Source organism: Crocuta crocuta, unplaced genomic scaffold (genome assembly GCF_008692635.1).
Source record: "Crocuta crocuta isolate KB4526 unplaced genomic scaffold, BGI_CrCroc_1.0 scaffold213, whole genome shotgun sequence".
NCBI lineage: Eukaryota > Metazoa > Chordata > Mammalia > Carnivora > Hyaenidae > Crocuta > Crocuta crocuta.
This window is the reverse complement of record NW_027529442.1, coordinates 5,356,322-5,370,433: the sequence shown is the minus strand read 5'-3', so window position 1 is coordinate 5,370,433 and position 14,112 is coordinate 5,356,322. Positions and strand designations below refer to the sequence as shown.

Below are 14,112 nucleotides of genomic sequence, written 5' to 3'. Positions count from 1 at the left end.
AGATGACAGAGATCTTCCAGAGATGACGCCATGGAGCTGGGCAGAAAGGGGGTAAGTAGGGGCAGAGGACTTCCCTGAAGATTCTGAACTGAGATTCAAATCATAAATGGGGGTTTGCTAGCGAGTCGTGAGGAAGTGGTGCTCTAGACAGAAGAAGCAAATGGTGCTAAGTATAAAGTATTTAAGAAAGGAGCGAGGAAAGGAGTAAGATATTCATTTGTCCGACAAGTATTTTGTGAGTGCCGACTTCCAAGCCATATACGGCATCTGGTTATTTGTTAGTTTTCTACATGATTGGTTCTGGGAGGATATACCAGGAAGTGTGATGCATGGTGTTGCTCACAGGTTGCTTGAAATCTACTTATATAGGTCACACACACACACACACACACACACACACACACACACACACACACATCAGAGACAAACATCCAAAGAGAGCATATGATGAAAGACCAAAACAGCAGAACTGATAAGTTCCGTCCTGAGTTCAGAGGAGAAATTCTGTAGATAGCACAGGTTGAGGAAGGCGTCCAGAAAGTGAGGGACTTTGAAGAAGGGGGTAGAGCTGGGAGAGTGGAGGAAATGGTTCTGGCGAGAGAACTAGGTCAGGAGGAACAGCTGCAGTGATAGGAACATATTTAACTTGTCTTCACCCTCTGGCTTCTAGACCAACGGTTGGCACTGGCCCCTAATCCAGGTTCTTAACCCAGCGCCCTGAAGGAATGTTAAGGGGCCTGTGACTCTCCAAGCACTGCATGCAAATGTTGCTGTGAGTTCATATGGGCGTTTTTCTGGGCAGATTAGTTTTGGCTTTCATCACATGCTCCAGAGAGTACCCCAAAATTGCTTAGGAGCTTTAGCAAGTCGATTCTGTTGTGCCTTTATGCTCTCAGGCCATCTCTGTTGCTGTTTCTTTAAAACTTGCTCTTTTTTTTTTTTTTTTCATTATAACAAGAATCCAGCTTTCATAAACTTGAAGGGCAACAAAACTTCTCAAAGTGATTGGATTAATGTGGGCCAGTGAGGTCAGGCTGTGAGGCCCACCCAAGCTCTTGACTGCCACGGTACCCTCCCTTGCTCAGTCTGGATTCCCATGGTCAATCTCACTTCCACTGTTCATGCTTTTACTATTCTCAGATTGTGAAACAACACTCTGAGTAGCTGGCCCTGGTCACTGACCTTGACGTGAGTGTTAATTTTCTCCTTTTGACACCTGATTTGACTACTCATCATGCTCTCCTTAGAAGAGCCAGTCCTTTGGGAACTGTGAGGACAAAGCATGCTTTAAATACCTTCCATACGTCCCATTTTTTAACATGATGTTTCAGTTCAATAGCTACACATAGGGGCCCCCAAAACAGCGGTAACACCATTTTACGGCCAATAGTTAGATGAACCTGATTGCAAATGCACTGCATACAGTTTTCTAAATTAACTATTGTTCTCTTTCTTTTTATTATTCAAAGTAGGGAGAATATTATAACCAAACCCCACGTCCCATCTCCTAATCTCATTTGTAAACTCATGGCCAATAATTTCTCCTCTTAGCCCTACTACTCGCTCTTCCCACCTGGATTATTTTGAAGCAAAGAAATCCCACTTATATAATTTCACCCTTAAATATTTTGGCATTGTACAGGATTTAAAGTAGGCTTCGTTATAAATAGCACAGGCCACCTGCCAAGTCATGGAAAAGTCTTTGGCTATATACAACAGTGTGTGAAAGAATTTTACTTAACCAAGGTCTTAGTTGCTTCTCTGGAATGCTTCTATTTGGTAATTTCTAGAGGTTAAAAGTCTTTTTGATAATGAAGTCTGTCACACTTTCGAGGATCATTCTTGCTGTGAGATGTAGTTTTAGTTACGTCAATTCGGTGTAATTATGTATTTATAGTCAGTTCTGTTCTAAAATCTGTTTTGAAAACATGGATTTGTTCCAATTCCACGGATACATTAAGGAACAATTCGGACATAACTGAATTTCATGTTTGCTTATACTTGATTTCATCCTCCAAGAAAGAGTAGGCGGAGGCGGAAAACTGCCTCTTGCTGAACTGGGCTGTGGGGAAATACACATACCCGCCTCCCCCCCCACCCCCATCAGCGTCCACCTCAGGTCATCCTGGGTGTTATGAGCCACAACGTGTACATCTGGTGCTACAACTTTCTGTCCCAATGTACATAACCTTGCTTCACCCACTTCACAATAGCCCACAGGCAGCAACCCTTCCAATGCCGATTTCCAGAGGCAAACGCCAGGGCTTTTTCAAGGCAACATGCAATATTTACTGCAGTATTTATGCATTTTTAAAGTTTATTATTTATTTAGTTTGAGAGAGACAGAGACAGCATGAGTGGGGGAGGGGCAGAGAGAGCTTGAGACAGAGAATCCCAAGTTGGCTCTGCACTGTCAGAAGGGAGCCCGGTGCGGGGCTTTAATTCCCGAAACTGCGAGATCATGACCTGAACCGACTCAGAGTCGGATGCTTAACCAACTGAGCCACCCAGGTGCCGCAGTACTTATGCATTTCTTAACCACTGAATATGGGGAAGCGATGTGACTGTTTTTATTAGATTGCTAGCCTTTTTTTCTTTATTGAGTCCTGGGTGAATTTTTGAGTGTTGTGTCTCTAATCCAGGGTTTCTCAACCTTGGCACTATCGGTATTTTGGCCTAGGTAATTCTGTACCGTGGGGAGTGTTCTGCGCACCGCAGGATGTTTCACAACATCCCTGGCTTTTCCCTCCCGCCTTCTCTTTACCACCGCCCACCAGTGTGACAACCAAAAATGTTTGTAGACATTTGCATTGTCCCCTCGGGAGAGGGGTAAAATCGTAGGAGGTTTTGATATTTTGTGAGTGAAGAGAACCACTGCTATAACCCCATTTCCCATGAGCCCTGTGGTATTTTTCAGATTACTCGCATCGCGTGATACTTTCTAGGAACGTATATATCCCATCAAGTGACTGTCCACATGAAATGAGTGTTTTAACACGAATGCTTGTGCGGGTAGTATTTACAGGGCACTATTGAATTCCATGTACTTTGCATGGAGTTCAAAATGTAAAATTTCTTAAATCAAGACAATCAGTGACTTCTAACAACATCTTTGCTTTCAAAGCATCTAGACCTTCAACCATACAGAATCATATAGCAAAAATAATAATAACGACAGTAGCTAGTCTTTCTGGATATTCCTTAAGAACCAAGCACTATGGTACAAGTGTTATATTNGGATTAGAAGAGAGTTCTCTGAAGGAAAACTGAGTCCCCAATGAACCTGGGGATTGGCCTGAGGCCAGCCATATAGCATGGGGAAAGTAAGCTTTAGGACACAGTGTCTCTGACTCCGAAGTCTGCATCCTTATGTCTCTGGAGCCTCCTTACTTAGGGACATCAGCAACTATTTAGTGAGCACCTCCTCCTTTTACCAAGGTCATGACTGTAGCATTGGTAACATAACAAGTAGCTGAAATGATGCTCAAATGATTATTTCATATTAACTACCCTGAAGCCCTATGCTACCATTAAAAATAAGGTTGTAGAAAAAAGAATTGTTTGGGGAAACCTTCATGCTTTATTCACCCAGCAGCATGTGTATCTGTTTCTACAAAGAAACATAGAAAAGGTATTATAGCAAATCTGGAAGCACCATTATTATCTTTGAGTGCTAGGATTAATGACGATTTCTGGCCTCATCATTTTGCTTAACCGTATTTGTGGAATCCTCAGCCATGAACACATATAATATGTAATATTTAAAGCAACATGCTTTTAAAGAGAAAACTGAAGCCTGAGATAGCACAAGAGATAATAAAAAGGGAACTAGACACTTAATGAGTTCAAGTTGGATTAAATTCTAGAATATAGAAAGGGTTTGCAGATGTGATTACAAAGCCACTGTCAGCAATCTTAGAGAAATCAGAGACTGGGAGCAAGGCCAGGGAATTGGAGACAGGAATATGTTATTCCCGTTTTCAAAAATGAGAAAAATGTGGGTTCTAAAAGCTAGAAGGCAATGGCTGAAGCATTCAGAACTCGATTATTAAACACACCCTTTACGAACGTTCGGAAAGAGAGCTCAGCCGCAGGAAGCAGGGAGCTTGCCGAGGTCCAGGTCATGCTGGCCTAACTTTATTCCCTCTTTTAAGACTTTCTTTTTGGTAGACCAATAAAAAATTACAGACATTGTGCATTTCAGTTCCAGCAAGAGTATTTCATCAACAGGTGTGTGCTTCTTATGGAAAGTGTGGACTACATGATAATTTGATGAGTTGGGTTCACAGCTAACTGAATCAGTCATATTAATCACCAATGGCTACAAATTATCTGAGCAGGGAAAGCACCGTGCTAATAAGCCTTTACACACACAGCCTTGTCCATGGGTGCCATTGGCTTGGAAAGGCTGTCATATGCTTGAAGACACACAGTATATAAATAGCAGAGTTGCGTATTGTGCTTTTACCTTTTATTTCATATTGTCTTCCTAGAAACTAAACAGAGATAGAAATGAGGGTTTTAATTGCAGGCCTTTGTGCAGGTCTTTGTCTCCTGCACTATGTCGATCAGTGATTCGCAAGGTAGCACAGAANCTTTCCTTCCCTCTGATTTAGCAGTGGACACTCCCCCTGGCGGGGCTGGGACAGAGTACCAGAGACACAGGCGCACATGAGTAGAAACCAAACACCAGTCCTCTTTTTCCAAAACTATATTTGCTGAGGTCACCATGAAGTTCAGCCCTTTCTGTACTTTCCATGGACTTTTGCCTGAATAACAAAGAGGACTTTGGCCCATTTATTTCATTAGTTCTTTCAGTTGCAAATAAATCTCTGGCCAAAAAGAAACAAAAAAATCCTTCTGGCTCTGAAAATAAAGAATGTATCACTTTGTTAAACTTTCCCCAACAAATGGAAGTTGGAAGGAAAAAAGAAGGAAGGAAGGGGTAAGCAGGGAAGAAAAAAGGAAGGGAGGGAAGGGGAAAAGGGGAAAAGGCAGAAGGGAAGATAGAAAGGAGGAGAGAGCAGAACAAAGTGAGAAAAGAAATCTCTTCCTTGTGTGAGGTAGTCAAATTTGTTTTTAAGGCAGCAGTGGGGAAAGAAAGGGGTCACCATTTCCCCAGCTGTTTGGTCTGGGATGCAATGTGAACAAGTGGCTCCCCCCACCCTGGGCAGGCCTCCAGGAGGCTCTGAATCTCAGGGGGACCTGAGTGCCTGCTGTGGCCAAACCCTCCAGCACTTTCAGGGAGTCCGTGCTTGCTGAGTCAGCAGGAATTCTGAAGCAGCGGAGGTGGGTGGGATTTGACCACTTCTCTTCATTCTTTTGAAAGCCAGTAGCAGAGTGTGCCAGCGAAGGGTGATATCCTGGAACAGTAGAGGTCAGCTCTGATTAGGAAATTGGGGCACAGTTCACAGATCCTTCCTGACTGCGGAGTTGAGTTTATGGTGAGGTTTTTCTTTGCCGGTGATTAGGAAATGCGTACGGTGAGGGTTTGGCCAGGCAGAGAAGCGAGGGCTCCTGTTCTGCTGGGCAGAACTTTATTTTCTTCTCCATCAAGAATACATCCGGGTACATTTGCATCAGTGGAATGGTCTGCAGTGATTAGAAAGGATAATATGGACTACAGAGCAATAGTACTTGGCGGGAGAAGATGTCTGCGGTATATCTGTTACAGAAGCACAAGTGTAATATGACACAGTTAACTTTGATTTTTCTCTGGGTGGTAGGATTGCAGGCGATTTCTAAATTTTATGGTTTTCTGTATTGTCTGTGTTTTTTACACTAATAATTATAGCTAATGTGTATGGAGGGTTTCCCACGGGGGTGCCATTTCCTCGGGGTTCCGTCCCAAGGCTTTCTGAGCAATCACTTCATTGGCTCCTTTGCAAAGAGACTGGTGAAGTATGAACCATTATCATCCTCATTTTACTGACGAGGCAACATAAGCCCCTTTAACATTATGCAGCCAGAAAGCCCCAGAAGACCGCACTCCATCCACGCCCATTCTCTTTAGCACCACCTGACAATCCTTATTTTATGAAATCAGTAGAACTTTTTCAATGAAAATGCAACTTGACAGTTGGTAAAATCAAATTTTGAGCAAAATGCAGCTATTTATTTATTTTTATTTTTATTGTTTTGAGAGAGAGCAAGCACATGAGCAGGGAATGGACAGAGGAAGAGGGAGTCAGAATCTCAAGACAGAATCTCAAGAATCTCAATCTTCACGCTCAACACAGAGACCCACATAGGGCTCGATCCCATGACCATGGGATCATGACCTGAGCCTATACCAAGGAGACAGACGCTCAACTTTCTGAGCCAGCCCGGTGCCCCCAAAATGCAGCTATTTAAAATGAATTGGTAGACAGATAATTAAGGCTGATGCAAAATGTTCCTGCTTTTCTGTTACGTGAGAGCGCAGACGCGGCCTCATTCCATTCCTGTGCCTCTGTGTAACCCTAGAAAGCACAAGTGTCTATTCTGATATTTTAACTGCTACCCTTTCAGTGTTGGCATCGAGATAATTTCATACTCTTTTTTTTTTTTTGATTTATAGTGTTTTCAAAATTTCTGTAGAAAAAGGGTAGCAGTCTCTCCCTCTGCCTTTCTGACATGCAGTGCAGCTGCCTAACACTCTTTTGGGAGCTTTTGGAATAACAGCTTCTCAGCCCCTTTTCTCTCCCCTAGGACCTACCACTCCATGAGCTTTAGCCTTCTTTGGCCAGAACTTCAGCTGGTGCCTTAGAGACCAAGAACAGAATCCAGGACATCGAAAGGAGTTGGCAGAACACCGCAGTGGAAGCCTGCCTCCAAAGTTTCACATCTCCCTTTTGTTTGCACCTTGGGGCAGCCCACAAGGGGCCAAAGCCAGGCTTGTCAAAAGGGGATTGTTAGAGAGAAGGACTCTTGAACCCCAGGGCTCAGGATAGAGGGCGTGGCCATTGGACAGCTGAAATTTAAAAATCATATCAAGATTTCTGCAAGGGTTTCCATGAGAAGCAGTTGGAAAATGTCTCTTGGGGCACCTGGCAGCTCAGTCACTTAGGCGTCTGACTTCGGCTCAGGTCATGATCTCATGGTTCATGGCTTTGAGCCCCACGTCTGGGTCTGTGCTGACAGCTCGGAGCCTGGAGCCTGCTTCAGATTCTGTGTCTCCCTCTCTCTCTGCCCCTCCCCCACTCACATTCTGTTTCTCTCTCAACAATGAATAAATGTTAAAAAAAATTTTTTTTTTAAAACCTTTGTAAATAAGCAGCAGCTGGAAAATGTCTCTTTGAACACGAAAGACTGGCCATGTACTAGTCAAAGAGATTCACTGCAAGCCAGGTACCTAGCCCTTACACATGCTGTGCCCTTTGCCTGAAATTCCATCGTTCATGGGAGAACTATTTATTGAGTGTCTACTGTATACAAGATGCTGTTCCAGGTGCTTCAGAGGCAGAAGACAACAATCCCTGCCTCTGTGATGCTTGACATTCTAGCCCTTGTACCATCTTGGCTGTTTTGAGATCACCTGCTCATGTGTTAAGACACAGAGTTTTAGGCCCACCCTGGGGGCCTATGATTTCCATGATCACGTTGGGGGAAAAGGATCAGGCACACTTTTCTCATATTCCCTTTTATTTTATCGGCACCTATTTTCTATTGTATAATTTATTATACATGTGTTTGTTTATGTGTAATGTAATAATTTGTGTCTTTTTATCAAAGACCATGAGCTTGAGATACCTGAGTTCAAATCCAGTTTCCACCACTCAACTAGCTGTGTGACCCTGGTCAGTTACTTAATTCTTGTGAGACCCAGTTTTATAGAGATGTTAATGTGTAACCCAAAAGATTGTTGTGGGGTTTACATGAGAAGTGAAAATCTGTGCATACAAAAACACATATATAAATATTGTAGGATCTTTATTCATAAGGATCCAAACCTGGAGGCAAGCCAAAATGTCTTTCAACTGATGAATGGATCATAAAATTATGCTGCATTCATACTGTGGAATACTATTCAACAATAGAAAGGAATAAGTTGATGCAGGAAACAAGATAGATGAACATCAAACACATTATTTTAAGTGAAGGAAGCCAGAATCCTAGGCGATCCAAAGTACAATTCCATTTACGTGACATTCTACAAAAGGCGAAATGCAGGACAGAACAAAGACCAGTGACTGTAAAGGGATTAAGTGAGAGGAGGGTTTGGCTACAAATGGGTAAAAAGGAACTTTTGGAGGTGACAGATTAGGGCTTATCTTTATGCTTGTGGTTACACAACTGTATCCATTGGTCTAAACTCACAGAACTGTACACTGTAGAACTGTGTTGGGTGGATGGAAGGAAGGACGGAAGAAAGGAAGGAAGGAAGGAAGGACGGAAGGAAGGACGGAAGGAAGGGAGGGAGGGAGGAGGGAGGGAGGAGGGAGGGAGGAAGGGAAGAAACGATGTGCAACTTCAAACTTCACAGGATTTAATGCCTCTGAACCATTTAGCAAGAGATAGAAACCGGCGAATAAATTCCTCTCCAGCAGTTCACACGGCCTCCCGAAAGATAGTCCCACGAGAACAATTAGTCACACCTGATAGCAAGAATTGGCCAACTGAGTAATGCAGTTATATTTGTTTTTACTCCTTCCTTGCTGCATCCCATTTCTTCCCTCACTTCTGCTTTTTGGCATTGCACTTGCTAATAAAATAACACAAAAGCTTTTGCCCCCGGGCTTTGCTTTCAAAGAAACTTGGGCTAGGACCCTAAGCTGTGTAACTAACTAGGTTCTCACCAGCAGAAAGGGGAGCAGAAGTAAGGTGTGCTGCCTTTACTCCTAGGCCTTTGATCTTTGGGTGTGCTTCTCCTTTGCACTCTCTCCCCCACCCTTAGCTCCAACCCCCACTACAATTCAGATTCAAATATCTAGAGTTGGATTTGAATTCAAATTCAACCCACTAAGATATGGCGGAACAATAGGCAAGGAACTTTGGTTCCTCAGGGATCCTTCTGGGGAAGAGTCTCTGTCATCCTCACAATTCATCTCGGGACTGTTAGAGGGCAGAAAAGTCTCTCTGTTCTTTGAACCACTGTATTTTGGAGGCTTCTTTTTTTTTTTTTCCTAACAACCAAGCCCTTGCCTGAGCTAATATGGGGGACTATTATGATTTCTCAAGTCATCTCCCTGATGGTCACTTTTCTAAACACATGGTCATCACGTTTTATCACTGAAATTGTGACCCTTTTAAGAGTAAAGGAGGTGCTGTTAATAAGGATTTGGGATAATAAGAGTAAAATAGTCTCCCTGTTTTTAAGTAACTTCCAACCTTTTCTAAGATGTAACATTTACTTGTTTTTTTGAATTTCATTACTAGCATTGGGAGGAAAGATGGAGACCGGCAATCACTTTAGTAGCATCTGACCAAGTGGGGGTTATTGTCTAGAAAGTTGCTGGTCTTTGTCTAGAGAGCGCATACAGAATTGCCATCGCCAGGGGTTACAGATGTGGCAATAGAAGCCCTGCAGATCCATATACTTTGGAATCTTAGGTGAGTCTAAAGGGATTTCTAACATGTCTGGGAAGATTTAATGACTCTAAGGAGCCAAGAATGTCTTCATTGCATTGGAGCAGAGAGGAACCTATAGGTGGATCTTAAAATTCACACAGAGATGGCTAGGAGGAAATGGATATGAAGATGCCCATGGTGCAGCCTCACATTCTATATCTGAAACTGCTAGAGCCGTTTTCAGACAATCTTTGAGATGTAGCAACCCCAGAGTGTTGCGTCAGGGTCTAATTGACAAAGTGCTGTGTTTAGCTTGAAAGAGGGGCATTGTCCCTATGCACTGGAACTTGACAATCTGAAAATGGTAGGAAATTCAGAAAGCCCCAGTGCCCCATTGGGAACTGCAGAGCTGGTAGACTGGAGAACATCAGAGCTCAGTTCTACACCTGTTTCTCCCTAGATGCTTTCACAGACCCATGGAAACATCCGTTACTTGTTCAATGAAACGGGTTTCAGTTTTAGGATGAGAAACATACCACCAGAAAATCAAGCCATCAGGTTGATAGACAAAGAAAATGTGCCCTCGAAATGATTTCTATGACTTAGAATTAGCAGAATGGTTTTCAAGACCTCTCCGTGAGGACTAAACCTTTATCCATACCATTTTTCTTCCATTGCAAACTCAGTTACTGAGCATATTTAGGATCATCATCAAACTAAAACCTGCACGCGTCAATCTGACCCCCAATCCATTAAGTCCTGTTCTGTTTTGTTTTCGAGTGTCTTCCTAGACTATTGTCGCATCACTCGAGGAGGCACCGTAGGGTGAGGTAGGCTTACATCTGACTACTTAAATTTCAAGCAGGCTGGTAGCCACAGAAAAGGTTATTTACAAGGCCACATTATTACAGTTAACAAAGCAGTTAGCTGGAGAGAGAGGAAATGTTAGCATTCGGATGCAAAAAACTTTAAAACTATAATCTGCCAAATAAAACTGTTTCCTTGGAGCTAAGTAAATATTCTCCCAGGGATGGACCTGAGGAATCAGACAGCTGCATCTATTTATGGTTTCCCCTGTGTCTCCTTCTCTCTGAGTCAGATCAGCTCTACAGAAAGCAGTGACAGTTCCTTTATAAAACCTCCCTATTCCCAGCAAGAGGCAGAGGCAGTGCATGAGTGAAACAGAGAACCAGCTGCCATTGAAATGTTCCGACCATCTGCTTCTTCCTTATTTTTCCCTACTCTGTACACATTTAAATGTTTTTCCTGATTCATCTGTTTGTAGGGAGCAGATGGGATCATCATCACCTTCTTCCACTTACTGAACACCTACTATGTTCTAAGCACTGTGTTAGTAACTTGATATGAGTTATCTCATGTGAGCCCCACAAAAATACTTAATAAAATGTTATTGCCCCATTTCACGGATGGCAAAACTGAGGCTTTGAAAGTTTAAGAGATTTGTCAAAGGCCACATTGCTAATAAGTAGGACCTTCTGAACCTAAGGCCTCTTTCTTTTGAAAGAAATTTATCCACATGGATAAAACTTCGAAACAGCTCTGAAGAAGATGCTTTTTTTTTGGGCACCTTTTCAATGCCCTCTTTTCAAGCCAAAGGAAATGCATGTTTCCCAAAATTGTCAAGGGTTTCAACAACTTCAAGAGTATCTTTCTTAGTGGTATTTGCATTTGGATATGGGTCTTCTAGAAAATAAGACCATTAAAGATCCAAAGAAATAAACTCTAAAGGTTGAATTTCAGACCATGCAAGCAAGTAAGAGGGAAGATCTTTGTACATTGGTGGCCTTCCCCAAGGCTCCAGGTAGATCACCCCTTTTCTGAAAATTTTAACAACCCTGGCTTTCATCAATGTCAAGTTCATACACAAGACTTCTCAAAAACAGGCTACACCTTAAGCTTTTTGATTTGTTAAGACCAGAATAACAACAAAAATTCTTTAAGCCATTGCTATGAGTCCATAGTTATTTTGAGAGGCGGGGGGCAAAGTGAATGTATTCAGATCAAGAGTAGAAAGATTCAGATCCCTGACTTTGTTATGATTAAGTGAACAAGGTACTTGTTTTCTAGCAAATAAAACTGTGTTCTTTGGATACTCTTCTTCCTTGAGTCCCTAGGACAGGCCTTCAGTCTGCTGTTGCAAATCTAAAACAGTTCAGTTGGCAGAAAAAGAGACTGTTTTCTTAGTGGACAACTGTGAGTTGAATTTGGACAATGATTGTTCTGCGTCCAGAAAGTCCCTGGGGGAGTGGGGGCAGAGAGAGGAAGGGGGAGTTGTAACTCAGCCAGGTGTTAGACACCTCCTCTGGGGTCCTCCTCTGCTCGTCCCCGGAATCCCAGGCCTGGAACAGACCCCACTGATTCTTTTTCCCAAAGTTTGAGCTTTATTAGAGAGTAACAGCCAAGGATTTTTTTCATGCTCATTTCTTCAGCTCTGGAATTCTGGCTCTAACGTCCTGGTGCAAGTGAACTTGCATATACCAACCTCTAAGACACGATTTGACTATAAAGCCCTCGGTTGTTTTTCTTTCTATGCCTTTTCTCATTTCCAGGAAGCAAGGTTGAGTAAGAGGAGTATTTGAGATGTTATTTGGTTTAGAAGCTGCTTTGTAGAAAAGAATGTCACCCTAAGGGTGTTCTGTGATAGGTAAATTTTTCTCCTCTGCTAAATGAATAATTAATGTTGTTTTAATATAGAGCTGGCCCTTAATTTAGACAATTTATATGCATGAATGCCCACCCCTTCTTTCTCTCCGAGCAAATGGATTCCTTTAACCTACTAAGAGGACAGGCCTAAAATAAGTAAACATTTGGGTGGTCTGTTGATATTCACAGAGCACATTTGAAATTAACTAATTTGCCCTCTATGAGAAACAGACTTTAATGCTGTTCAAAGAGCTGGCGCTTTGAAATTAAGTAGCACAAGTTGTCTTTGTATATCCTCTGACTTGCTTAGGTTGTTGTTTTAATGGCAGCATTTACTAATGAAGAGAAGGAAGTTGCCAGAGCTAGGGACAGAAGGCCAGGGTGGGCCTCTTGTAGAAAGTGAATTTCAACCATCAGGAGTGAAGAGGAAAATTAACCATATATTTGACTGCAGAGTCTTAGAACATGGTTATTCTGTGTCTCTTCTCCCCACCCTCCCCACCCCTGGCACAGGGGGCTGCCTCTAGGCTGCATCTGGGCCTCCTTGGCCAGCTAGCTTCAAGTTGGGTTTGGCTAGAGGGCTAGAGAGTGATACCGACAAGGAAATCAGAGGGCAGGAGAACTAGAAGTCAGGGTGTGTCCGCCCTGCTCCCTTACTGTTTTGTCATCTCCCCTGTAGCAGTGACAAAGGCCACTACTTATCTCTTCTGCCCAAAGGACAGTTGTCTTAGTCAGCTTGGGCAGCTCTAACAAGTGACCATAGACTGGGTGGCCTAAACATCCTATGTAGGAAATTTATTTTCCCACAGTTTTGGAGGTTGGGAAGTCCAAGTTCAAGGCTCTGGCGTCTGGGGAGGGAACACTTCCTGGTTTGCAAATGGACCTCTTTTCTTTGTTTCCTTCTGGGGCAGAAAAAGAAATAAGCTCTCCTGTCTCTTCTTAGGAAGGCAGCAACCCCATGGGGCGCCTTGGGTGGCTCAGCCGGTTAAGCATCCGACTTCGGCTCACTTCATGATCTCACGGTTAGTGAGTTTGAGCCCCGCGTCGGGCTCTGTGCTGACAGCTCAAATTCTGTGCCTCCCTCTGTCTCTGCCCCTCCTGCCCTCATGGCTCTGTCTCTCTCTCCTTCAAAAATAAACATTAAAAAAATATTTTTTTAGAAAGGCAGCAATCCCATGCCTGAAAACTCCACCCTTGTGACCTGATTACCTCCTAAAGGTGCCACCTCCCAATACCATTGTGGAGAGTTAGGGTTTTAACATGAATTTGGAGGCATACAGCACTCAGTCCATAAAAACGGTCATAACTGCTTAGGTTTGCTTATTGTTCTGTGCCTTGCCCCCCTTTTTTCTCTGCATCCACACCTCCCTTCATTAGCACCTTCTCATTACAACCCATGATTGTTTAAATAATATTAAATATTAATTTCATTAATACTGAATATTAATAAAAAATATTCGATAATCCTTTAAGGGCATTGGGTAAATGTGGACAAGGGGACTCTTTTAGCAAAAAGAGCAATTGCTTAATACTTGATACAAGTATCTTCATCATTAATTGTCATGAGATCAAAAGGCTTAATATCAGCCTGTCTTTCTTTCTCTCCTACCTTCCCTTTGAGGAATCCACAGGCACACATAGTGATATCACCATCCCACCATCTACTACGGGCAGGGCAACAGAATGGTTAGACCCCCTGGGAACTGGTGAGAGGAGGAGGAATTTCCATACTCCCACAGAGATGGTCTGGGATACTCTGGGTTCCGACGTTTGTTCCAAGAACAAAGATTGGGGCGCCTGGGTGGCTTAGTCGGTTAAGCGACTTTCGCTTAGGTCATGATCTCGCGGTTTGTGGGTTCGAGCCCCGCGTCGGGCTCTGTGCTGACTGCCAGCTCAGAGCCTGGAGGCTGTTTCAGTCTGTGACTCCCTCTCTTTCTGACCCTCCCCTGCTCACGCTGT

General features: G+C 43.1%; 1 protein-coding gene across 2 annotated transcripts in view; it reads right to left on the bottom strand.

The window, feature by feature from the left end:
• The window catches only part of LOC144228446 (uncharacterized), a 402,465-nt gene that overhangs the window by 173,087 nt on the left and 215,266 nt on the right, over positions 1 to 14,112 (bottom strand). The window contains exon 3 of one of the 2 annotated variants that reach the window (XM_077760264.1): positions 4,627 to 5,592. The exons of the other annotated variant lie outside the window; for it this stretch is intronic. Coding sequence (XP_077616390.1) covers positions 5,580 to 5,592 — 13 coding nt within the window. The 3' untranslated portion in view covers positions 4,627 to 5,579. Of the gene's footprint in view, positions 1 to 4,626; positions 5,593 to 14,112 lie in introns of those variants that run through there. 2 annotated transcript variants of the gene reach the window in all.